The 24,573-nt window shown below is 51.7% G+C and overlaps 1 protein-coding gene across 4 annotated transcripts in view; it reads left to right on the top strand.

Annotated features, from left to right (window-relative positions):
- Positions 1-24,573, top strand: part of USP46 (ubiquitin specific peptidase 46) — a 38,277-nt gene that overhangs the window by 714 nt on the left and 12,990 nt on the right. For 2 of the 4 annotated variants that reach the window (XM_064149275.1, XM_064149276.1), the window contains exons 2-4: positions 7,076-7,221; positions 19,191-19,271; positions 21,080-21,293. In XM_064149275.1, the coding sequence (XP_064005345.1) occupies positions 7,186-7,221; positions 19,191-19,271; positions 21,080-21,293 (331 nt within the window). In that variant the 5' untranslated portion in view covers positions 7,076-7,185. Of the gene's footprint in view, positions 1-6,878; positions 7,222-19,190; positions 19,272-21,079; positions 21,294-24,573 lie in introns of those variants that run through there. The other 2 variants (XM_064149277.1, XM_064149274.1) reach the window with 2 other exon arrangements.

Genomic DNA, 24,573 nt, shown 5'->3' with positions numbered 1-24,573 from the left:
TTGGTTCCCATGGAGTTCTGAGTTCAGCTAAAGTCCCTGCAGCACAAAGAGGTGGAATTACTGCTGATAATTCACAGAATCAAAGAGGTAACCAGGTTGGAAGAGACCTCGAAGATCATCGACTCAAACCTATCACCTAACCCATCTAATTAACTAAACCATGTCACTAAGTGCCTCATCCAGCCTCCTTTTAAACACATCAAGGGATAGTGGCTCCACCACCTCCCTGGGCAGCCCATTCCAATGCCAACCACTCTTGCTGTGAATATCTTCATCCTAACATCTAGCCTGATCCTGCCCTGGCAGTTTGAGGCTGTGTCCTCTTATTCTATTAATGGGTGCCTGGAAGAAGAGACCAACCCCTGCCTGGCTACAACCTCCTTTCAGGTACTTGAGTCTATGAATCATAGAATCACAGAATCGGACTCAAGTAGGTTGGAAGAGAGCTCCAAGCTCAGCCAGCCCAACCTAGCACCCAGCCCTGCCCAACCAACCAGACCATGGCACTAAGTGCCCCAGCCAGGCTTGGCTGCAACACCTCCAGCCACAGCCACTCCACCACCTCCCTGGGCAGCCCATTCCAATGCCAATCACTCTCTCTGCCGGGAACTTCCTCCTCACATCCAGCCTAGACCTCCCCTGGCACAGCTTCAGACTCTGTCCCCTTCTTCTGTCCCTGGCTGCCTGGCAGCAGAGCCCAACCCCACCTGGCTACAGCCTCCCTCCAGGCAGCTGCAGGCAGCAATGAGCTCTGCCCTGAGCCTCCTCTGCTGCAGGCTGCACCCCCCCAGCTCCCTCAGCCTCTCCTCACAGGGCTCTGCTCCAGGCCCCTCCCCAGCCTTGCTGCCCTTCTCTCCACACCTTCCAGCACCTCAACAGCTCTCTGCAATTGAGGAGGATATCTGCAGACCTTCATTTTGAAGTTAACTGAGTGTCTTGGCTGTTTTGTGGACTACTGTTGGGCTTTTTAAAGCTCCTGTGATGATCTGAACTCAGCTGTTGAAGCCTTGAGGAGGGATGCTTTAATCAGGCAAGTCTCTCTTTATGGTATGCACTAATTTAATCTCAAAGTCTACAGCTTGAGACTGTGTCCTCTTGCTCTGTTGCTGGTTGCCTGGGAGAAATATTCTATAAACTGATGGAGCAATAATCAGTGGTTCTCTTATTGCCACAGTTCAAAGCTCCTAATACAATTTCTTTTAGAACAAAAGCAGAAGGAATAAGGCAAGAGTGAGATGTTTGGGCTAATCACAGCTCTAGGCCATTACCAAGCATCAAACTGACTGCTGAGGCCCAAATAGCATCTTCATAGACTGTGCAATGATTGTCATTATAGAACCTTTTTTATCTATGCAGTCTGCTTTTGGTGTATCTGACTTGAGTGGCTTTGCATCTGTCATATTGTCCCTGGGCTTTCAGATCTGGTGTCTGGCCAATATAACCAGCAACTAAGTCAGATGTGGTAAATGGGTTTTGTTTTCCTCTTGCAAAAACAGCAGTAAGGAAGAGGTGCTCTTCCCTGTCTGCCATGTTTGCATCAGCAGAGATAGGCATGATAATTAGATTCACTTAATGCAAAGTTTTCTTTTCTCTGCTTCATATTTGGTAGGTGCCAGGATGACTTTTTAGGATTCTAAAGGTAAAGCTTTACCATATTTTAAATCAAGAGAAAGAGTTGCTCAGAGACTATGAGAATCTTAGGTAGGAGTTGCTTTGAAGCTGACAGTATCAAAGAAGAGTTACTCCACCTGGGGAATCTTTTTTTAGGCTAAGAGAATCACAGAATCAGGCAGGGTTGGAAGGGACCACAAGGAGCAGCTAGTTCCAAGCCCCCTGCCATGCCCAGGGACACCCTACCCTAGAGCAGGCTGCACACAGCCTCATCCAGCCTGGCCTGAAACACCCCCAGCCATGGGATCTCAGCCACCTCCCTGGGCAACCCATTCCAGCCTCTTACCACTCTCATGCTGAATAGCTTCCTCCTCATGTCCAGGCTGACTCTCCCCACCTCCAGCTTTGCTTCATTCCCCCCAGTCCTGTCACTTCCTGAGAGCCTAAAAAGTCTCTCTCCAGCTTTTTTGTAGGCCCCCTTCAGACACTGGAGACCCTGGCAGACTCCCCAGATTTTCTGTGCCATGAATTTCTTATGGACAACTTGCTCTTACCATTGGAATTTCAGGTGTGTGAGTAGAGCAGCTTCTGTGGACCTTAGAGCCTCAGCCCATGGACTGCAAGCTGGCATTTGGCATTGTACTAAAACTCCCAATCTGTTCTGCAGAAGGGGGCCAAGCTTCATGGAAAATCCTTAGTCCTCAAGCTTGTGCCTACATATTTCCTATATTTTCCCTGCCACAGCTTCAGCCTCTGTCCCCTTCTTCTGTCCCTGGCTGCCTGGCAGCAGAGCCCAACCCCACCTGGCTACAGCCTCCCTGCAGGCAGCTGCAGGCAGCAATGAGCTCTGCCCTGAGCCTCCTCTGCTGCAGGCTGCACCCCCCCCAGCTCCCTCAGCCTCTCCTCACAGGGCTCTGCTCCAGGCCCCTCCCCAGCCTTGCTGCCCTTCTCTCCACACCTTCCAGCACCTCAGCATCTCTCTGCAATTCAGGAGCCCACAACTGGACACAGCACTCCAGGGCTGGCCTGAGCAGTGCTGTGTAGTTTAACTGCCATTTCTGTTAAAATACTCTTAATTGCCTGGAAATGTATCCTAAACTCAAACACTTGTTCAGCAGATCTGACTGATGATTACCCATTTCTAGACCAGAGTTTATGACAAGAAAACCATAAATGATCCCTCTGTGGAATTGTCCAAGATTTCTGGAGTGGAAGTGCAAGATCCTCTTCACAGCACAGAGTGAGCAAATATTCAGGTCCCAACTTGGCTACCAACTTTGTTGTGTAGCTTTGGACCAGCTGATAAATTTCTGCTGCCTGATCTCTGTCTGCATAAAAGAAGCTGCTCTTAACTTGCCACCCAATAACCTGACAAGGCAGAGTGACTGTTTGCAAAGGACTGTGAGAATGTTAGGTGGGAAATGCTGTCAAAGTCCAAGTCTCTGCTAGCCAGAGAGGATATCTGCAGTAGGTTCTTCTTTTATGTGGTGAAATCAAAACGTTGAAGTGTATAACCAGATGAGACCCAGGCTGATGTAAAATTCAATGCAAGAGGCATTCTTTTTTTTGACCTTTGAACAGAAATTATATAAGCACTCTTAAAGTTATCAATAGTCCTTTGTTTTCCTCCTCTTTGTCTAGCCCTCAGAAGAAACACAGGCTTAGTTGTTTGTTATGAAGGGATAGGGCAGTGCTTCAGAGTGGAAACAATTGTTCACCGTTCTTTATTTGTACAGTTCCTGCAATGTTTGCAGCTAAGCATTTGTTGCTTTTCTTAGCACTTTCTTTTATCTCCAAAAAGCTACAGAAATAAACTTTTTAGTACTGAAGGGAGGTTGTAGCCAGGTAGAGGTCAGTCTCTTCTGCCAGGCAGCCAGCAACAGAACAAGGGGGAATGGAGCAAAGCTGGAGGTGGGGAGCATCAGACTGGACATAAGGAGGAAGTTCTCCCCTGTGAGAGTGGTGAGAACTAGAATGGGTTTCCCAGGGAGGTGGTTGAGGCCCCATGGCTGGAGGTGTTTGAGGCCAGGCTGGCTGAGGCTGTGTGCAGCCTGCTCTAGGGTAGGGTGTCCCTGGGCATGGCAGGGGGGTTGGCACTGGCTGCTCCTTGTGGTCCCTTCCAACCCTGACTGATTCTGTGATTCTATGAAACACAGTCTCAAGTTGTGCCAGGGGAGGTCTAGGCTGGATGTGAGGAGGAAGTTCCTGGCAGAGAGAGTGATTGGCATTGGAATGGGCTGCCCAGGGAGGTGGTGGAGTGGCTGTGGCTGGAGGTGTTGCAGCCAAGCCTGGCTGGGGCACTTAGTGCCATGGTCTGGTTGGTTGGGCAGGGCTGGGTGCTAGGTTGGGCTGGCTGAGCTTGGAGCTCTCTTCCAACCTGCTTAATTCTGTGATTTGATAGTTCTATGAATCTGTGATTCTATGAACCCATTCCTCTGTTTCAGGCATTTTCAATGAGTACAGTAAAGCAGAATAAATAGGCTGCAGCAAAGAGTGCACACTCAGGCTTCCAGAACAAATGGTTTCTGAACTTAAATACCATTCCTCTGTAGGCTACTCAGAAATGCACTGGAAACTAACCAGGCCTTAGTTGGCTCAAAACTGAGGCAGGAGGTGATTGGTCCTGAAACGACACCTCCAGTTGTCTCCCTTTTCCTTTTGTTATGTTGATAAAACCTGTGATACTGCATCTCAGCCAGTCCTCAGAGCTTGAACAAATTAAACCCTTGGCACTGACTTCACATATAATGTAAGTATCAGAATGATACCAAGCATCATTCTTTTTACTCAGTCTTACATTATTTGATGCCTCTTTTGCATAGTGATTTGTGGATTCCATAGGTTGGACTCAGTGATCTTGAAGGTCTTTCCCAACCTAATTCGTTCTGTGATTCTATGATCTACAAAGCAGTTTGAAACCTTGACAACCTTCACTCCATAATGCCCAGAAATCTTCCTCCATCCTGTGTTTGAAATACCTGGAGGTGTTGAAGTCAAGCCTGGCTGGGGCACTTAGTGCCATGGTCTGGTTGGTTGGGCAGGGCTGGGTGCTAGGTTGGGCTGGCTGAGCTTGGAGCTCTCTTCCCACCTGGTTGATTCTACGATAATATCACTAGCCTTGCTTCCTGAGGAAAGAAAGTTCTGCCTATGTGACAACTCCATGTCGAGTTTCTTTGCTGCATCTGTCAACAGGATGCCAACTCTTGCTAGATTTGATACCGTTTCTTGTCCGTGAGGAGCTGGATTGAGGCTTGACAGTGTTCACAGGATAGGAATTTATCTTTAAATGCTACTGTGATGCCAGATTTTTATTGATAATCATAGATCTTCTCTTGAAATAAAACCCCTGACCTCAGACTATTTCCTCTAAATAAAGCCTGTGGGATCAGGCTCTGTAGACCAAATTAGCACCTCTCCTATGAGGAGAGACTGAAGGAGTTGGGGCCGTTCAGGCTGGAGAGGAGAAGGCTCTTAGGTGACCTTATTGTGGCCTTGCAGTATCTTAAGGGTGGGCTAAAAGAAAGCTGGGGAAGGACTTTTGAGGCTGTCAGGGAGTGATAGGGCTGGGGGGAATGGAACCAAGCTAGAAATGGGGAGATTCAGCCTGGATGTTAGGAAGAAGTTGTTCAGCATGAGCGTGGTGAGAGCCTGGCAGGGGTTGCCCAGGGAGGTGGTGGAAGCCTCATCCCTGGAGGTGTTTAAGGCCAGGCTGGAAGAGGCTGTGGGCAGCCTGATCTAGTGTGAGGTGTCCCTGGGCATGGCAGGGGGGTTGGAACTGGCTGATCCTTGTGGTCCCTTCCAGCCCTGACTGCTTCTATGATTCTATGATCCTTTTGGTCCCTTCCAACCCTGACTGCTTCTATGATTCTATGATGCTTGTGGTCCCTTCCAACCCTGACTGCTTCTATGATTCTATGATCCTTGTGGTCCCTTCCAACCCTGACTGCTTCTATGATTCTATGATCCTTGTGGTCCCTTCCAACCCTGACTGATTCTATGATGCTTGTGGTCCCTTCCAACCCTGACTGCTTCTATGATTCTGTGATCCTTTTGGTCCCTTCCAACCCTGACTGCTTCTATGATTCTGTGATCCTTTTGGTCCCTCCCAACCCTGACTGATTCTATTCTATCCTGAAGTGGGTGACCTGAGTGTGCCGTGCTCCCAGGTGCTGAGGAACAGGGGTGCCTGCAGAATTGCTAGCAGCTCTCTCTCTTCATTGTAATGATTTCCTCAGCATGGCAGAGGAACAATAAATAGGCCTTAAGCTTCTGCTGAAGAAAAGCATCTCCTGATGAAAAAGGCAATTCTAAAGCGAGGCTTTAGTGCCATGGTCTAGTTGATTGGTTAGGGCTGGGTGATAGGTTAGACTGGATGATCTTGGAGGTCTCTTCCAACCTGGTTGATTCTATGAACTCTGCTTTTGCTACTCTCGGTTCTGTGCTGTGATGCCTCAAGCTGGCTGTTAAACAGTCCCGTGCCTGTTACTGTGTGTGTGTCAGTTTAATAGCATCAGCCCTGCTCTGCCTAGGAGAAGGCCGTGGGTCTCCACTTGAGGAACTGAGCTGACTGCATTAGGTGTTGTGTAGGTGCTATGTGCTGTACTCTTGTGAGGAGGCACTTTGGCACTAAGGTGCATGGCTTGGGCATGGACCCAGCACTGCATTTGGGAGGATTAATGCGCTCTGCATGAATGGCAACGCGATGAGCCTGCCGTGGGCAGTAAATTCCATCCCCGCCTGCTGCTCCGGGGGTTTGCCAGTGCCTGGGGTCCTGCGTGCCTCCAGTCGGGGTGGAGAGCATGTTCCCAAGTGCAGCGCTGCTGTCCTGCCCGGGATCTGTCTTCCTGCCCTGCAGCCTGCCCCCATGATTCACGTACACCGACCCTCGAGTTCCTCAGCCCCGTCGCCACTCCAGGCCCGGTGTTGCAGTCACCTCCGCTTCCCCCGGAGCGTCCGTTCCAGGCCGCTGCGAGCCGGGAGGCGGCGGCAGGCCCCGCGCCCCCTCCTCCTCCTCCTCCCCGCAGCAGCGCATTGGCTGCGGCGGCAGCCACCCGGCCGGGCCCGCCGGGGTGCCCCGCACCGGTCACCGCCTCTGACCTTCCCTTCCCTTCCCTTCCCTTCGCCGGCGCTGTCAGAGCGGAGCAGCGGGCGCGGCGCTGCGATGGAGCGGCGAGCGGCGGAGGCAGCCGCTGGCGGAGGAGGAGGAGGAGGAGGCGGAGGAAGGGAGAGCTCAGCGCGGTGCCGGCTGGCGCAGAGGCGCGGCTGAGCGCTCCCGCGGGCGCCCGGGGCCCTGCGCACCGTGCCAGCGGCAGGGGCGGACGGAGCGGCGATGCGGCTGCCCTGCCCGCGCCGCTGAAGCCCCGCTCACCGGCCCGCCGGGGGGAGGGCAGAAGCTCCGTGCTGCTCGCTGCTCTGCGGGCCAGAGAGGTGCCTGAGCCGCCCCCTCCTCTTGCTTTTATTGCAGCCCCGGAGCCGCCGCCGCCGCCTCTGCCTCCCTGCGCGCTTCCCACCATGAGCGGGGCTGTTTTCACCTCGTAAAGATGGCGGTGCGGGATCGCTGCAACCTTTAGCCTCATGACTGTCAGAAACATCGCCTCCATCTGTAATATGGTGAGTGCCGGCGGGGCGGGGGCGGCACAGCAGCCCCTCCGCGGGCAGGCCCTGCTGCGGCCGGCGGAGGGCAGCCGGGGCAGGCGGCTCCCCCGGAGGGGGCCAGGCGCAGGAGGCCGCCGCATCCCTGCCCCCGGCGGCGAGCCGTGCCTGTGAGATGGAGTCGGCTGCCGGAGAGCGGCGGTGTCCCGAGGAGCTCACCCGGAGCAGCCCGGGAGTGGGCCAGGGAGGGAGGGAGGGAGATGCTGAGCTGATGCGGGGCCCTCCAGGGGAGAGCTGGTCCCTACCGGTACGCGTCTCGGACGGAGCCTTAACCCGCCCTTCCTCCTGCTCTTCCTCCTTCCTCCTGCCCTAGTAGCGCTTCTAAAGGACCCCGAAGTTGGGCTCTGAATGCACGTTAAGTCAGCGACCCCCTTTAACCCTCTCATGGAGGTATCCTGAAGGGGCATTGTAGCCAGGTGGGGGGTGGCCTCTTCTCCCAGGCAACCAGCAATAGAACAAGGGGACACAGTCTCAAGTTGTGCCAGGGTAGGTCTAGGCTGGATGTTAGGAAGAAGTTCTTCACAGAGAGAGTGATTGGCATTGGAATGGGCTGCCCAGGGAGGTGGTGGAGGCACCGTCCCTGGGGGTCTTCAAGCAAAGCCTGGATGAGGCACTTAGTGCCATGGTCTGGTTGGCTGGATAGGGCTGGGTGCTAGGTTGGACTGGCTGAGCTTGGAGGTCTCTTCCAACCTGCTTGATTCTATGATTCTATGATCCTGTGGTCCCCCGGGGCCAGGAGCTTCCCTCAGAAGGGCAGGGTGTTTGGTTGCCTGGTAATACACTTTTGGATGCCAATGCTGGCTACCTGTGCTAGCAAGTCTTGGCTTTAGAGCTCTCAGGGTTTGGCTTGCCCCAAGTGCCACTCGAAGGGGACTGCTGTTCGTTAGGCACCCTTGCATCCTTCCTCTGTCTCCAGATGGGACTAGGCAATTAAGAAGGAATAAGGAAACTGATATTTTTGTTTGTTACATCCTGACTTTGCCACTTTCCATCTCAGGAACTGTTGGAAGGGCACTTCCTGCGTTGTGCTTGGCTCTCATTTTCATCCTAACAAACTCGGAGCAGCTATTTTGGTTTAGAGTTTTGAAACTTCTTGAAGGGGGAAAGGACAGCTCAAAGTTTGTCTGTAAGTGCTGTCTGTCTCCCAGGGAGGTGGTGGAGTTGGAGTTGCTGTCCCTGGAGGTGTTGCAGCCAAGCCTGGCTGGGGCACTTGGTGCCATGGTCTGGTTGCTTGGCCAGGGCTGGGTGCTAGGTTGGGCTGGCTGAGCTTGGAGCTCTCTTCCAACCTGCTTGGTTCTATGATACTGTGAGGCAGCAATAAACTTGTCAAACAGGGTGTTGCTAAGCACCCCAATGCAAAGAGAAGAGAAACCTATCTCTGGCTTATCTGTATTTTCCCACCACACAGAATCACAGAATCAAGCAGGCTGGAAGAGAGCTCCAAGCTCAGCCAGCCCAACCTAGCACCCAGCCCTGCCCAACCAACCAGACCATGGCACTAAGTGCCCCAGCCAGGCTTGGCTTCAACACCTCCAGCCATGGCCACTCCACCACCTCCCTGGGCAGCCCATTCCAATGCCAATCACTCTCTCTGCCAACAGCTTCCCCTAACATCCAGCCTAGACCTGCCCTGGCACAGCTTGAGACTTTTCTTTTTCTTTCTCTTTTTCTTTCTTTCTCTCTCTCTCTCTCTCTCTCTCTCTCTTTTTCCCCTCATTCACCCCACACAGCAGAGGACAGACAGCCCATAACCAAACTGCAAACTGAAACATCAGTAGGAAAGACCAGAAGGGAAGTTTAGAGCAAGGCTCCCTTCAGGTGATCGTAGACAGCAGTGAGCTCTGCCCTGAGCCTCCTCTGCTGCAGGCTGCACACCCCCAGCTCCCTCAGCCTCTCCTCACAGGGCTTGTGCTGCCAGGTTCTTCAAGAACAGCTACCTGCAGCTGCCAGCTTTCCTTCATACTTTGTGCTGGTGATGCCACACACAGCATTCATCTGCCCTAGAGAACAGAGCCTACCTCCAGAGCCACACAGCAGGCAGAATCCTAGAGGCCTGGCTCCTCTGGGTCGGCAGCAGTGACGTGAGCAAGGAAGTGTGGATTGTGAACCTGCTCCACTTCCACCTGTCCACTCTTCCACTTCAGTGGGCTTGCTCTTTTGTTTCCAGCCAGAAGACAGGGGTGTCCATCCCACGTGTAGCTCTGGCTCAATTCCCAGTCCTGCCTGTGAAACACCTGCTCTGACATTTGGAGTGGGAGGGCTGGATCTGAGGTTTAAGAGCTGTAAGACAAAATCCAGACCTGGGCTGAAGTCATCTGGGTGCTTTCCTTTCTTGACCAACAGTGAGTGGCTTCCTCAGCTTTTCATTGTTAATTATTTCCAGTCCTGTGGGCCACTGGGCCAGGGATACTGCAGAGAGAGGTTGTGAGGGAGCAGTACAGGACTGGGGAGATAGCCTGGGCACACTCTGCTGTTTTTTTTTCTGGAGCATGCTTTGCTTTTTGCTGCTGATGAATGGTGGATGGGATGCCCTGCAGACTGTGTAGGAGAGATCTGCATGGAGGGGAGCTGGCTGCTCCAAGGAGAGGTCTGCATGGAGAGGAGCTGACTGCTCCAAGGAGAGATCTGCATGGAGGGGAGCTGGCTGCTCCAAGGAGGTTGTCAGACTCTGGGATTGAGGTGAAGTATTAGGAGCTCCATAATGTCTTTCTGCATGCTTCAGACACTTGTTTGCAGGCCTGAAGGCTGAACAGATTCACAACACAAGTGACTGAGGTTGTTCTAGTGGTGTAGGAGAGATCTGAATGGAGTGGAGCTGTCTGCTCCAAGGAGAGGTCTGCATGGAGAGGAGCTGGCTGCTCCAAGGAGAGGTCTGCATGGAGAGGAGCTGGCTGCTCCAAGGAGAGATCTGCATGGAGAGGAGCTGGCTGCTCCAAGGAGAGATCTGCATGGAGAGGAGCTGGCTGCTCCAAGGAGAGGTTTGCATGGAGGGGAGCTGGCTGCTCCAAGGAGAGATCTGCATGGAGAGGAGCTGGCTGCTCCAAGGAGAGATCTACATGGAGGGGAGCTGGCTGCTCCAAGGAGAGATCTGCATGGAGGGGAGCTGGCTGCTCCAAGGAGAGGTCTGCATGGAGAGGAGCTGGCTGCTCCAAGGAGAGGTTTGCATGGAGGGGAGCTGGCTGCTCCAAGGAGAGATCTGCATGGAGGGGAGCTGGCTGCTCCAAGGAGAGATCTACATGGAGGGGAGCTGGCTGCTCCAAGGAGAGATCTGCATGGAGGGGAGCTGGCTGCTCCAAGGAGAGGTCTGCATGGAGAGGAGCTGGCTGCTCCAAGGAGAGGTTTGCATGGAGGGGAGCTGGCTGCTCCAAGGAGAGATCTGCATGGAGGGGAGCTGGCTGCTCCAAGGAGAGATCTGCATGGAGAGGAGCTGGCTGCTCCAAGGAGAGATCTGCATGGAGGGGAGCTGGCTGCTCCAAGGAGAGGTCTGCATGGAGAGGAGCTGGCTGCTCCAAGGAGAGGTCTGCATGGAGAGGAGCTGGCTGCTCCAAGGGGGTTGTCAGACTTTGGGATTGAGGTGAAATATTAGGAAATCCATAATGTCTTTCCTCATGCTTCAGACACTTGTTTGCAGTCCTGCAGACTGAAGAGATTCACAGCACAGCTGATGAGGTTGTTCTAGTGGTGTGCATGTTCATACTGCTAAAGTAACAGCCAAGAAATGGAGACACTGAAGGGAGGACCTAGAGCTTCAAGCAGAGAAGCCAAACAAGGGCACAGTTTGAAGCAGTTCTAGTTTGTGGGACCTGTACTGTGAGAGAAGGTGAAGTTATTTTGATGATGATGATGATGATGATGTTTTAAATCTGCATATTCCTTGGGATCTCTGCACTGTGCTTTTAGAGTTGAGCTGGTCACATTAGGCTTTTCTGGATAACCCACAGGGACTGGAAGTTCTTCCAGGAAAACAAGCTGAGGTTTCCAGAAATCTACAAGCTTTGGGGATTTTCACACAAATATAGAATCATAGAATCAGGCAGGGTAGGAAGGGACCACAAGGAGCAGCCAGTTCCAGCCCCCTGCCATGCCCAGGGACACCCTACCCTAGAGCAGGCTGCACACAGCCTCAGCCAGCCTGGCCTCAAACACCTCCAGCCATGGGGCCTCAACCACCTCCCTGGGCAACCCCTGCCAGCCTCTCACCACTCTCCTGCTCAACAACTTCCTCCTCACCTCCAGCCTCACTCTCCCCACCTCCACCTTTGCTCCATTCCCCCCACTCCTGCCACTCCCTCACAGCCTCAAAAGTCCCTCCCCAGCTTTTTTGGAGCCCCCTTCAGATGCTGGAAGGCCACAAGAAGGTCCCCTGGGAGCCTGCTCTGCTCCAGCCTGCACAGCCCCAACTCTTTCAGGCTGTGCTCACAGCAGAGCTGCTGCAGCCTCTCAGCATCCTCCTGGCCCTGCTCTGGACACTCTCCAGCACATCCACATCCTTCTTGTAATGGGGGCTCCAGAACTGGATTGCCAGTTTGATGTAGGGCATCTACCAGACAGAGGTGTTCATTCCCAGACTTCTTTCCTGCTCTAACACAGTGCTTGAAGAAATGACCTGCTTAAAATCTGTGGACTAAGAAATAGGTGCATAAATATTAAGTAATGAAAAGTATTTTCCTGTATATTACTCCTTAAATGTCATCTTCTAAGGTTTTTAACCTGTTTGAACACAGTAAGAAACAGGGTGGGGGAGAGGAAAGTCTTCTTTTTACCTTTTGCAGCTTCTGTTCCACTTGGAAATGTTCCCAGAAGTATTTTCTTTTCTTTCAGTTTTGCCAAGCAAACAAAAGGATGATTTTCTTGGGTGGAAGAGAGGTAGCAGGAAGAGAGACAGAGGGAGGAATTGTTCCTGAGATGCTTGTCAGAATGCAACATAGATATCAGTAATCCTTTCTTGACTAAGTTCGTGTTTCTCCAACTGCTTCCGTATCCTGAAGGAGAAAATCAGATCCAGTGTAGCTGAGTGAGTTTAGCACAACTTGCAGTGTGGATTTTTAAGGCACTACCACCTGCAGGTGTAGTTAGATTGCTAAAGGAAAAATTTTACCTCTGAAAAGATTAGTTGCAGGCAGTTCAAGCAGGGCAATTTTAGAAGCATAGTCTCAAGGGTGCATCATTTCAGCATGAGTATGAAAACCAGAGACATGAAGGTCTAATTGTCATAGAGTCATAGAGTGGTTTAGGTTGGAAGGGACCTCAAAGCTCAGCCAGTTGCAACCTCTCCAACATAGGCAGGGAAACCTACAACTAGAACAGGTCGCTCAAGGTCTCCTCCAGCCTGCCCTGGAACACCTCCAGGGAGGTTGTGGAGCACAGAAACCCCCAATGTGATCTTTGTAGTGCTGCTTGGGGTTGTTGTGGCCAAAGTGCAGAACCCTGCACTTGGCCTTGTTCACTCTCATCCCATTGGCCCCTGCCCACCCATCCAGCCTGGCCAGGTCCCTCTGCAGGGCTCTCCTACCTTCAAGCAGATCAACACCTGCTCCTAGCTTGGTGCCATCTGCAAACTCACTGATGCTGCACTCAATCTCCTGCTCCACATCATCAAAAAAGATGTTGAACAGGACTGTGCCCAGCACTGATCCCTGGGGCACAGCACCAGTGCCAGCTGGATGTGGCACCATTCACCACCACTCTCTGGGCCCAGCCAGTTCTTGGCCCAGAGGACAATTCCTGAATACAGGAGTGGTTTACAGTTTGTGTCCCTTAGATGCTGTAGTCTGGGTACAAGCTGCTGCATTTAGAGGAAATAGAATCATAGAATCAAGCAGGTTGGAAGAGACCTCCAAGATGTCACAATCAACAGCCTGGTAGTAGCTGCATCTAAACTGCCCTAGGACAACAAAGTCTGTCCTCTGAAATTTAATTCTATGGCTCTGTGATCCACAACCTCCCTGGAGAGGGAGAATAAGGCCTTGAGCAACCTGTTCTAGTGGGAGGTGTCCCTGCCTGTGGCAGGGGCTTGGAACTGGATGAGCTTTGAGGTCCCTTCCAACCTAAACCATTCCATGATTCTATGCTAGTCCATGGAGCTGTTCTTTCCCAGAGGCAGTTCAACCATCTGGTGGGACTTGAAAACTCCCAGAATCTTTTCAGCTTTGACATTGAAGATCCATGAGCCTGAAGGTTAGCTGGCTTGTTTTATACCTCTCTGCAAGCTGAGGTTGCCCTGAGGGCTAGCTCAAGTCCCCCAGTGAGGACAGGTGCTGTGCCAGCTGAGAGCAGTTACATAGGCCCTGCATGGGCTGCTATGGCTCACTCTGCTTTGACTCTCCTTTTCTTTGGGTTGCTTCTGCAGCTAAGGTTGGATTTGATTTACAGTCATTTCCTCTCTTTTGACTTATCCTGGAGCTGTTCAAGGCAGGATTGGACGTGGCACTGGTGCCATGATCTAGCCTTGAGCTCTGTGCTAAAGGGTTTAATGACTGAAAGGGACCTGGGGGTGCTGATAGATAGCAGGCTGAAGATGAGCCAGCAGTGTGCCCAGGTGGCCAAGAAAGCCAATGGCATCCTGGCCTGCATCAGGAACAGTGTGGCCAGCAGGACAAGGGAGGTCATTCTGCCCCTGTACTCAGCACTGCTCAGGCCACACCATGAGTGCTGTGTCCAGTTCGGGGCCCCTCAATTCAAGAAAGATGTTGAGGTGCTGGAACATGTCCAGAGAAGGGCAACAAAGCTGGGGAGGGGCCTGGAGCACAAATCCTATGAGGAGAGGTTGAGGGAGCTGGGCCTGTTTAGCCTGGAGAGGAGGCTCAGGGGTGATCTTATTACTGTCTACAACTACCTGAAGGGGCATTGTAGCCAGGTGGGGGGGTGGCCTCTTCTCCCAGGCAACCAGCAATAGAACAAGGGGACACAGTCTCAAGTTGTGCCAGGGTAGGTCTAGGCTGGATGTTAGGAGAAGTTGTTGGCAGAGAGAGTGATTGGCATTGGAATGGGCTGCCCAGGGAGGTGGTGGAGGCACCGTGCCTGGGGGTCTTCAAGCAAAGCCTGGCTGAGGTACTTAGTGCCATGGTCTGGTTGACTGGATAGGGCTGGGTGCTAGGTTGGACTGGATGAGCTTGGAGGTCTCTTCCAACCTGCTTGATTCTAGGATTCTAGGATTCTATGATCTATGAGGTCTCTTCCAACCTTGGTGATACTGTGATACTGTGACCCACCACTGCCATTTGCTGGCCAGGAGGCCTTCTAGAGATTTCTTTATCTGCTTTCTCCCTTCCCTCCCATATGCTGTGCCTTCCAAAATCCTGAAAGTGAGGCTGCCTGGCCCTGCAGCCATTTCTATTTTGGGTCTCATTTCTCTTCTACCAGCCCAGCCATCACCTTTAGTTTGTCTCCAGCTTCTCCCTTCAGGAAACAACTCTATTTCTAGTGCAGTGTTCTCACTTTCCATGAATATTAAGGGGGAGTGGGAAGGGAAATTAGATCAGAGCTGTGTATGATCTGAAGCCCTTCACTGTGGACCAGCCACCTTAGAAGCATAGAATGGTTTAGGTTGGAAGGGACCTCAAGATTATCCAGTTCCAGCCCCCCCCAGCATAGGCAGGGACACCTCCCACAAAAACAGGTTGCTCAAGGCCTCATCCAAACTGGCCTTGAACACCTCCAGACCCCCTGACATAGACAGGGACACCTCCAACTAGAACCTCATCCAACCTGGCCTTGAACACCTCCAGAGAGAGAGAATCCACAACCTCCCTGGGCAACCTGTGCCAGTGTCTCACCACCCTCACTGCAAAGAGCTTCTTCCTACCCTCCAGCTCCAATCTGCCCTCTGCCAGTTCAAACCCATTCCTCCTCCTCCTGCCATCACAAGACCTTGTCAATAGTCCCTCCCCAGCACTCCTGCAGCCCCCTTCAGATCCTGCAAGGCCACTCCAAGGTCTCCTCCAAGCCTTCTCCTCTCCAGGCTGCACAGCCCCAACTCTCTCAGCCTGTGCTCACAGCAGAGCTGCTGCAGCCTCTCAGCATCTTGGTGGCCTCCTCTGCACTGGCTCCAACACTTCCATGTCCTGCTTGTGCTGGGGGCTGCAGAACTGCCCCCAGGACTGCAGGTGGGGTGTGAGGAGAGCAGAGCCAAGGGGCAGAATCCCCTCCCTTGCCCTGTGCCCACACTGCTCTTGCTGCAGCCAGCACAGGGTTGTGTCTGGGCTGCACTCACACTGCAGGCTCCTGTGGAGCTTTTCACCAGCCCAGACCCCCAGGGCCTGTTCCTCAGGGCTGCTCTCAGCCATTCTCCACCCAGCCTGGAGCTGTGCTTGAATCAACCAAGTTGAAAGAGACCTCCAAGATCATCCAGTGCAGCACATCACCCAGCCCTATCCTTCCTTCACTGGGCTCTCATTCTACATATATTTGTTAAAATTCTTGTTTGCAAAATGATTTTTTAATGTGGATTTTGAGTTGGTTTGGGTTTGTTTTTTTGTGTTTCTATCTCCTCTCCCTCTCCCTCTCCTTCTCCCTCTCCCTCCCCTCCCCTCCCCTTCTGTCTTGCCTTTCCCCTTTCCTTTTTTTCTTTTTTTTCTTTTTCTTTTTCCTTTCCCTTTTTCATTTTCCTTTATTTTCCTTTCCCCTTTTCCCTTTCCTTTCCCTTTCCTTTCCCTTTCCTTTCCCTTTCCTTTCCCTTTCCTTTCCCTTTCCTTTCCCTTTCCTTTCCCTTTCCTTTCCCTTTCCTTTCCCTTTCCTTTCCCTTTCCTTTCCCTTTCCTTTCCCCCTCCTTTCCCTTTCCTTTCCCCCTCCTTTCCCTTTCCTTTCCCCCTCCTTTCCCTTTCCTTTCCCCCTCCTTTCCCTTTCCTTTCCCCCTCCTTTCCCTTTCCTTTTCCCCTTTCCTTTCCCCCTTTCTTTTCCTTTTCCCCTTTCCATTCCTTTCCTTTTCCCTTCCCCCTTCCTTTTCCTTTTCCTTTTTCTTTTCCCCTTTCTTTTCCTTTTCCCCTTTCTTTTCCTTTTCCCCTTTCTTTTCCTTTTCCTTTCCCCCTTTCTTTTCCTTTTCCTTTTCCCCTTTCCATTCCTTTCCTTTTCCTTTTCCCCTTTCTTTTCCTTTTCCTTTCCCCCTTCCTTTAATTTTCCCCTTTCCTTTTCCCCTTTCCTTTTCCCCTTTCCTTTTCCCCTTTCCTTTTCCCCTTTCCTTTTCCCCTTTCCTTTTCCCCTTTCCTTTTCCCCTTTCCTTTTCCCCTTTCCTTTTCCCCTTTCCTTTTCCCCTTTCCTTTTCTTCCCTTTCCTTTTCTTCCCTTTCCTTTTCTTCCCTTTCCTTTTCTTCCCTTTCCTTTTCTTCCCTTTTCCTTCCCCCTTTTCCTTTTCATTTCCTTTTCCTTTTCATTTCCTTTTCCTTTTCATTTCCTTTTCCTTTTCATTTCCTTTTCCTTTTCATTTCCCTTCCCTTCCCTTCCCTTCCCTTCCCTTCCCTTCCCTTCCCTTCCCTTCCCTTCCCTTCCCTTCCCTTCCCTTCCCTTCCCTTCCCTTCCCTTCCCTTCCCTTCCCTTCCCTTCCCTTCCCTTCCCTTCCCTCTCCTGGACAAGTCATCTGTTGTCCTGTATCCACTGATGGCTATCCATCCTCTTTCTGTGGATCTGGTGGTGTTTAGTTAATAGTGGTTTCCCACAGGTGACTCTTGAAATGCCCTAATTGCTTTACTCCTTTACTTTACATTAAGCAACACATCTAGAAAGTCAGTGCCAGGGTTTATAGCTCTGTCACACTGCAAAGTTAAGTCTGATTTGCTGTCTCCTGTTTGCAGTGTCTTTCACATTGGCTCTGTTCCCTTTCTTCCCCTCTGCAGAATAATGATGTTGAAGTTATTTCACTACAGGTGATTTAACATCCTAACCTGGCATCTTTCCCCCTCCCCCCCTGCACTGTTAGTCTGTTTACCTGTGAAGTGCAAAGGAGCAGGAGGGTTTTGTTTGGTTTTGGTTTTACTTAATCTGTTTCATGTGATGCAAAAGCACAAAATAAGCTCTTAGCAACATTATCAGACATTGCAGCTGAAAACTGACAGACTGCTCCCTTGGAAGGCCTAGGGCAAAATAACAGGAGGACAAAAATATAGGTCATATGGCCAGAATGGGTTTGGAATGATGCTGGGAGTGAAATCTTGGCTTAGCCTGAACTGACCCCTGCTTGGATGTGTTTCCAACTCTGTGCTATGTCTTTGCCATTCTGTAAGGGCTGAACACTGATTGTGTTCAGATAAAGCTTCAGAGGCATCAGGGTTCATCAACACCACAAAACAGAATCATAGAATCAGGCAGGGATGGAAGGGACCACAAGGAGCAGCCAGTTCCAACCCCCCTGCCATGCCCAGGGACAGACACCCTACCCTAGAGCAGGCTGCACACAGCCTCAGCCAGCCTGGCCTCAAACACCTCCAGCCATGGGGCCTCAATCAGCTCCCTGGGCAACCCCTGCCAGCCTCTCACCACCCTCATGCTGAACACCTTCCTCCTCGTGTCCAATCTGAATCTCCCCACCTCCAGCCTTGCTCCATTCCCCCTAGTCCTGTAGACCAAATTAGCACCTCTCCTCTGAGGAGAGACTGAAGGAGTTGGGGCTGTTCAGTCTGCAGAGGAGAAGGCTCTTAGGTGACCTTATTGTGGCCTTTAAGTATCTTAAGGGGGCTACCAGAAAGCTGGGGAAGGACTTTGTAGGGTGTCAGGTAGTGACAGGACTGGGGGGGATGGAACCAAACTAGAAATGGGTAGACTCAGACTGGTTGTTAGGAAGAAGTTCTTCAGCATGAGAGTGGTGAGAGCATGGAAGGGGTTGCCCAGGGAGGTGGTGGAAGCCTCATCCCTGGAGGTGTTCAAGGCCAGGCTGGATGAGGCTCTAGACAGGCTGATCTAGTGTGAGGTGTCCCTGCCCATGGCAGGAGGGTTGGAACTGGCTGATCCTTGTGATCTCTTCCAGGTTTGACTGATTCTATGACTCTATGATTCTGTGACTCTATGATTCTATGACTCTGTGACTCTATGACTCTATGACTCTATGATTCTGTGACTCTATGACTCTATGACTCTGTGACTCTGTGACTCTATGACTCTGTGACTCTATGACTCTATGACTCTATGATTCTGTGACTCTATGACTCTATGACTCTGTGACTCTATGACTCTATGACTCTATGATTCTGTGACTCTATGACTCTATGACTCTGTGACTCTGTGACTCTATGACTCTGTGACTCTATGACTCTATGACTCTATGATTCTATGACTCCATGATTCTATGACTCTGTGACTCTATGACTGATTCTATGACTCCACCACTTCAGTATTCTTGTTGGCTCATGTGACAGTTTTGCTCACCCATCAGCAAGACACAGGCAGTTGGCTAGCTGTAGCTGAAAGGAAAATGTGACATCCAGTAGGATGCTGAGAGGCTGCAGCAGCTCTGCTGTGAGCACAGACTGAAAGAGTTGGGGCTGTGCAGGCTGGAGCAGAGCAGGCTCCCAGGGGACCTTCTTGTGGCCTTCCAGCATCTGAAGGAGGCTCCAAAAAAAGCTGGGGAGGGACTTTTGAGGGTGTGAGGGAGTGGCAGGAGTGGGGGGAATGGAGCAAAGCTGGAGGTGGGGAGAGTGAGGCTGGAGGTGAGGAGGAAGTTGTTGAGCAGGAGAGTGGTGAGAGGCTGGCAGGGGTTGCCCAGGGAGGTGGTTGAGGCCCCATGGCTGGAGGTGTTTGAGGCCAGGCTGGCTGAGGCTGTGTGCAGCCTGCTCTAGGGTAGGGTGTCCCTGGGCATGGCTGGAGGCTTAGGGATAGATGATCCTTGTGGTCCCTTCCTACCCTGACTGATTCTATGATTTTGTGACTTTCTGTCTTGATATCATCCATAATTTTATTGTAGAATCTTAATATTCTAAATAATTAATTCTTTCTTTTATGTAGGGCACCAATGCCTCTGCTCTGGAAAAAGACATTGGCCCAGAGCAGTTTCCAATCAATGAACACTACTTTGGATTGGTCAATGTAAGTACCACTTAGATACAGAGCTCTGCTTCTGATATTGCTCAATTTTCAGTTTCTTCCTTTGCTCTAAGGTAGGATTCTCTCTTATTAAAACAAACAAGAGGGCTGCTTATGGGATGAGACTGAACAAGGCCAAGTGCAGGGTCCTGCACTTTGGCCACAACAACCCCAAGCAGCACTACAGGCTGGGGCCAGAGTGGCTGAGAGCAGGCAGGCAGAGAGGGAGCTGGGGGTGGTGGCAGAGAGGAGCTGAAGAGGAGGCAGCAGTGCCCAGGTGGGCAGCAGAGCCAATGGCATCCTGGGCTGGCTCAGGAGCAGTGTGGGCAGCAGGACAAGGGAGGTTCTTGTGCCCCTGTGCTCAGCACTGCTCAGGCCAGCCCTGGAGTGCTGTGTTCAGTTGTGGGCTCCTGAATTGCAGAGAGCTGTTGAGGTGCTGGAAGGTGTCCAGAGAGAGTGATTGGCATTGGAATGGGCTGCCCAGGGAGGTGGTGGAGTTGCTGTGCCTGGAGGTGTTGAAGCCAAGCCTGGCTGGGGCACTTAGTGCCATGGTCTGGTTGGTTGGGCAGGGCTGGGTGCTTGGTTGGGCTGTCTGAGCTTGGAGCTCTCTTCCAACCTGCCTGATTCTATGATTCTATTATTACATTTCAATTTCAGGCAAAGTTGGTTGCAGAACTGTGTCTGTGTTTAAAGACAGCTCCATATTCCTCCAGGAAAAAAAAAACAATTTACTGTTCTGAGAATGTTTCCAGGGATTAGAACTTAACACTTAAAGCTGAAAGTCTATTTTAGCTCTGAAATGTGGGGGAGGAAGTGATGGAAAATCACTGCTCACTGTACAGGCTTAAGTACTTGAGTCTGCACTGTACTCCAAGAGAGTCTGGGGCTTTTTTTACCTGACTAAGCAGAGAAGGCATGGGGAGTGTGCTGAGCCACTGCTTTGTTGCTGTATGAATGAAACAGACACAGTGATTGTTTCCAGTCTGCTACTGAGCAGAGCAAGGCTATATAAAGAAAATGAAATCACAGAATTAACCAGGTTGGAAAAGACCTCTGAGATCAGCCAGTCCAACCTAGCACCCAGCCCTGCCCAACCAACCAGACCATGGCACTAAGTGTCTCATCCAGCCTCCTTTTAAACACCTCCAGGGATGGTGACACCACCACCTCCCTGGGCAGCCCATTCCAATGCCAATCACTCTCTCTGACAACAACTTCCCCTAACATCCAGCCTAGACCTGCCCTGCCACAGCTTCAGACTCTGTCCCCTTCTTCTGTTGCTGGCTGCCTGGCAGCAGAGCCCAACCCCACCTGGCTACAGCCTCCCTGCAGGCAGCTGCAGGCAGCAATGAGCTCTGCCCTGAGCCTCCTCTGCTGCAGGCTGCACCCCCCCAGCTCCCTCAGCCTCTCCTCACAGGGCTGTGCTCCAGGCCCCTCCCCAGCCTTGCTGCCCTTCTCTGGACACCTTCCAGCACCTCAACAGCTCTCTGCAATTCAGGAGCCCACAACTGGACACAGCACTCCAGGGCTGGCCTGAGCAGTGCTGAGCACAGGGGTGGGCACAAGAACCTCCCTTGTCCTGCTGCCCACACTGCTCCTCAGCCAGCCCAGTGATGAGAGTCACTACAGCCAATACCTTTCTAGCAAGGGGGAGCCTTTGCTTTGTGCCCTACCGAACGTAAAGCATCGCAGGGGGGAGTCTTGTGGAAAATGCATGGTGAAATGGCTGGTGTGGGAGAGGGGCAAGGAAACAAGAAGTGGAATGAAGCAGTTAGTTTTATTCTGGGTTTGAAGTGGTTTTGCCTTTGCAGTTTGGGAACACCTGCTACTGCAACTCGGTGCTGCAGGCGCTGTACTTCTGCCGGCCCTTTCGGGAGAATGTTTTGTCATACAAGGCCCAACAGAAAAAGAAGGAAAACCTCTTGACTTGCCTGGCAGATCTTTTCCACAGCATTGCAACTCAGAAGAAGAAAGTTGGAGTTATTCCACCGAAGAAGTTCATATCAAGGTTACGAAAGGAGAATGGTGAGTGTGGAGCTGGGATCCTCTTAGACATTCCCGCATCCATCAGGAGAGCAGAATAAAGGTTGGGACAATGTGGTCACATTGATCAGGTGGTAGCTTGGGAGGCATTAAGAAGGATGTGTCTAGTAGATCTAGGGAGGTTCTCCTCACCCTCTGCTCCTCTCCCTCTGCTCTGTTCCCCAGCTGGAATATTGCATCCAGTTCTGGGCTCCTCAGTTCAAGAGGGATGGAGACCTGCTTGAGAGAGTCCAACAGAGGGCTAAAAGAATGATGAAGGGACTGGAGCACTGCTTTAGAAGCAAAGGCTGAGAGCCCTGGGGCTGTTTAGTTTGGAGAGGAGAAGGCTGAGGGGACATCTGATTGATGTCTATAAATATCTGAGGGCTGGGGGTCAGGAAGGAAGGGACAGGGACAGTCTCTGCTCACTTGTGCCCTGGGATAGAACAAGAGGCAATAGATGGAAACTGCAGCACAGGAAGATCCACCTCAACATGAGGAAGAACTTCTTGGCTGTAAGGGTGACAGAGCACTGGAAGAGGCTGCCCAGGGAGGTTGTGGAGTCTCCTTCTCTGGAGACTTTCAAGCCCTGCTTGGATGGGCAGTGACCTGCACTGGATTCTCTGCTCCTGCTTTGGTAGAGAGTTTGGACTCAAAGGTCTGCAGAGGTCTCTTCCAACCTCTACCATCCTGAGATCTGTGATCCTGAGATGCTGAGCTTAGATTTGTTGATTGCTTTGAGTGCATTCAGGTGTTTAAATATTAACATTTTAATGTCTGTGGAGTTGATATTATGCAGGAAATAACCAGAGCAGGTTTCATAAGTTCCCAGAGGTGCACAAATTCATTGGTGTTTCACAGCATGGTGGGGCAGACAGCAGTGCCCAAGAGCTGGCAACAGGGTGTAGTATTTTGTGGAGCCTGGCAGAAACAAACATTAAGGGCAGCTGCCAGTATAGGAAATCTGTGAGGTGGGAGTGCTACAGGCACCCTGGAGGTAGGGATGATCAGTGCACTACAGCTCAAGTGCTGCACTTCTTAGCTTTGGTGAGCACAGTCTTAAAATCATAGAATCATAGAGTGGTTTAGGTTGGAAAGGACCTCAAAGCTCATCTTGTTCCAGCTCCCACAACATAGGCAGGGACACTTCCCACTAGAACAGGTTGCTCAAGGCCTCACCAACCTGGCATTGAACACCTCCAGGGAGGTTGTGGAGCACAGAATCCCCCAATGTGATCAAAGATCACATTGGGGGATTCTGTGCTCCACAACCTCCCTGGGCAACCTGTGCCAGTGTCTCACCACCCTCACTGCAAACAACTTCTTCCTCACATCCACTTTCAATCTCCCTTCTTCCAGTTTAAACCAATTCCTCCTCCTCCTGCCATCACAAGACCTTGTCAATAGTCCCTCCCCAGCCCTCCTGCAGCCCCCTTCAGATCCTGCAAGGCCACTCCAAGGTCTCCTCCAAGCCTTCTCCTCTCCAGCCTGCACAGCCCCAACTCTCTCAGCCTGTGCTCACAGCAGAGCTGCTGCAGCCCTCTCAGCATCTTGGTGGCCTCCTTTGCACTGGCTCCAACACTTCCATGTCCTGCTTGTGCTGGGGGCCCCAGAACTGCACAGAGGACTCCAGGTGGGGTGTGAGGAGAGCAGAGCCAAGGGGCAGAATCCCCTCATTTGCCCTGCTGATCCTACCAGGCTCTTTCTGAGCACTAGGCTGACAAGGGCATATGCTTAATCCTGTAGCAGTTGTGTTGAAGGTGCATGGGGAGCAGAATGGAATGAGGGTTCTCAGCAGTGTGGGTGGTATGCTTAGAAGCAGGGCAGCTTTGAGTGAAGAGACAAAGAACGAGTCAGACACCTGGAGGAAATTGCTTCCTGGTGACAGCATGTAAATGGGCAGCCTGTTCATTCCAGAGCAAGCTTTTGGAAGGGTGACAAAGTCAGCTCTGAGTCATCTGCTCACAGATGCCCCCATGCTGTTTGGGATCACTTTTAGGGGCTGGATCTTATGTTTTCAGCTTCTTTAAATTAGGACCAGGCTCAGTGTGTATTAACCTACTTATGTTTCCAGGCTAGACACTGCAAAGCTGAAAGAGGCTGTGCAGTATTTGCTGAGGTGTTTCAGGAGCAAGGGGGTAAAACCCACACATTTTGTGGGAGTGCAGAGTCTTTCTTCTTCAATATGGTCTGCAAACCCAGCCCTCACTGGAGAAAGCTGTTAAAGCACCACTGATACTCTCCTGCAAGCATTTCTTCTGGAAGAGGACAAGTCTGTGCACATCAGACTTGTGTGCACAAAAGTGAGCTGTATTAGGTGGTTTTCTTACTGCTGCTTGAGGTGAGTTAGCCTTGGCTGACTGCCTGGTGGGAGTTAAGGCTGTTCAGACTGCAGAAAACTCCAGGGGGACCTTAGAGCTGCCTGCCAAGAGCTGAAGGGATCCTGCAGGAAGGCTGCAGAAGGACTATTCCTGAGGGTGTCTAGAGACAGGCCAAGGGGGAATGGTTTGAAGCTGAGGTGTTTGCTCTGGGCTGGCTGCTTCCAGCATGTAATTATGGGCCTGTGGGAACCAGGTTCCTTCCTGGCCAGTCAGAGGAGAAGAGGGATGGGATGGTGAAGGGTAGCTGTGGCATGAGGTTGCTGGTTCAGCTGTCACTCCAGATGGCTGTCACTAAACACTGTTAGCACCTGAGCACAGCTCTCTTGTTCAGGTCAGCTCAGCAGTGGAAGAGCAGCTTGTGGGTTTGCCTTGGTTCTGAGCATTCTAACACCTCTTGGTTCAGAGCATTGGAGCAGCTCTGCAGAGCTCACTTAGAATGGACTAGAGCTGCCTGCCAGGAGCTGAAGGCAGCCTGCAGGAAGGCTGCAGAGGGACTTTGCATCAGGGGCTCTAGAGACAGCCCAAGGGGGAATGCTTTAGAGCTGAGGCAGAGCAGGGTGAGAGTGGAGCTGAGCAAGAAGTTCTTCAGCACAAGGGTGGTGAGACTCTGGAATAGGCTGCCCAGGGAGGCTGTGGCTGCCTCCTGACTGGAGGTGTTCAAAGCCAGGTTGGATGAGGCCTTGAGCAGCTGAGTCTAGTTGAGAGGTGTCCCTAGGCATGGTGAGGAGGGTGGAGGAGCTGAGCTCTGAGCTCCCTTCCAACCCTTCTATGATTCTATAAAAAGGCTTCTGTTGAAGGTTGGGGTCACTTCTGTCCAGCACTGAGCAGCAGCATACAGAAGTCTCAGATGGGCTCACCTCTACTTTGAGAGACAAAGGCAATGAAGTGCTGGGTGACAAACA

Source organism: Pogoniulus pusillus, chromosome 9 (genome assembly GCF_015220805.1).
Source record: "Pogoniulus pusillus isolate bPogPus1 chromosome 9, bPogPus1.pri, whole genome shotgun sequence".
NCBI classification, from domain to species: Eukaryota; Metazoa; Chordata; class Aves; order Piciformes; family Lybiidae; genus Pogoniulus; species Pogoniulus pusillus.
Note: the sequence above shows the minus strand (reverse complement) of the source record. Positions and strands in the feature narration are given on the sequence as shown.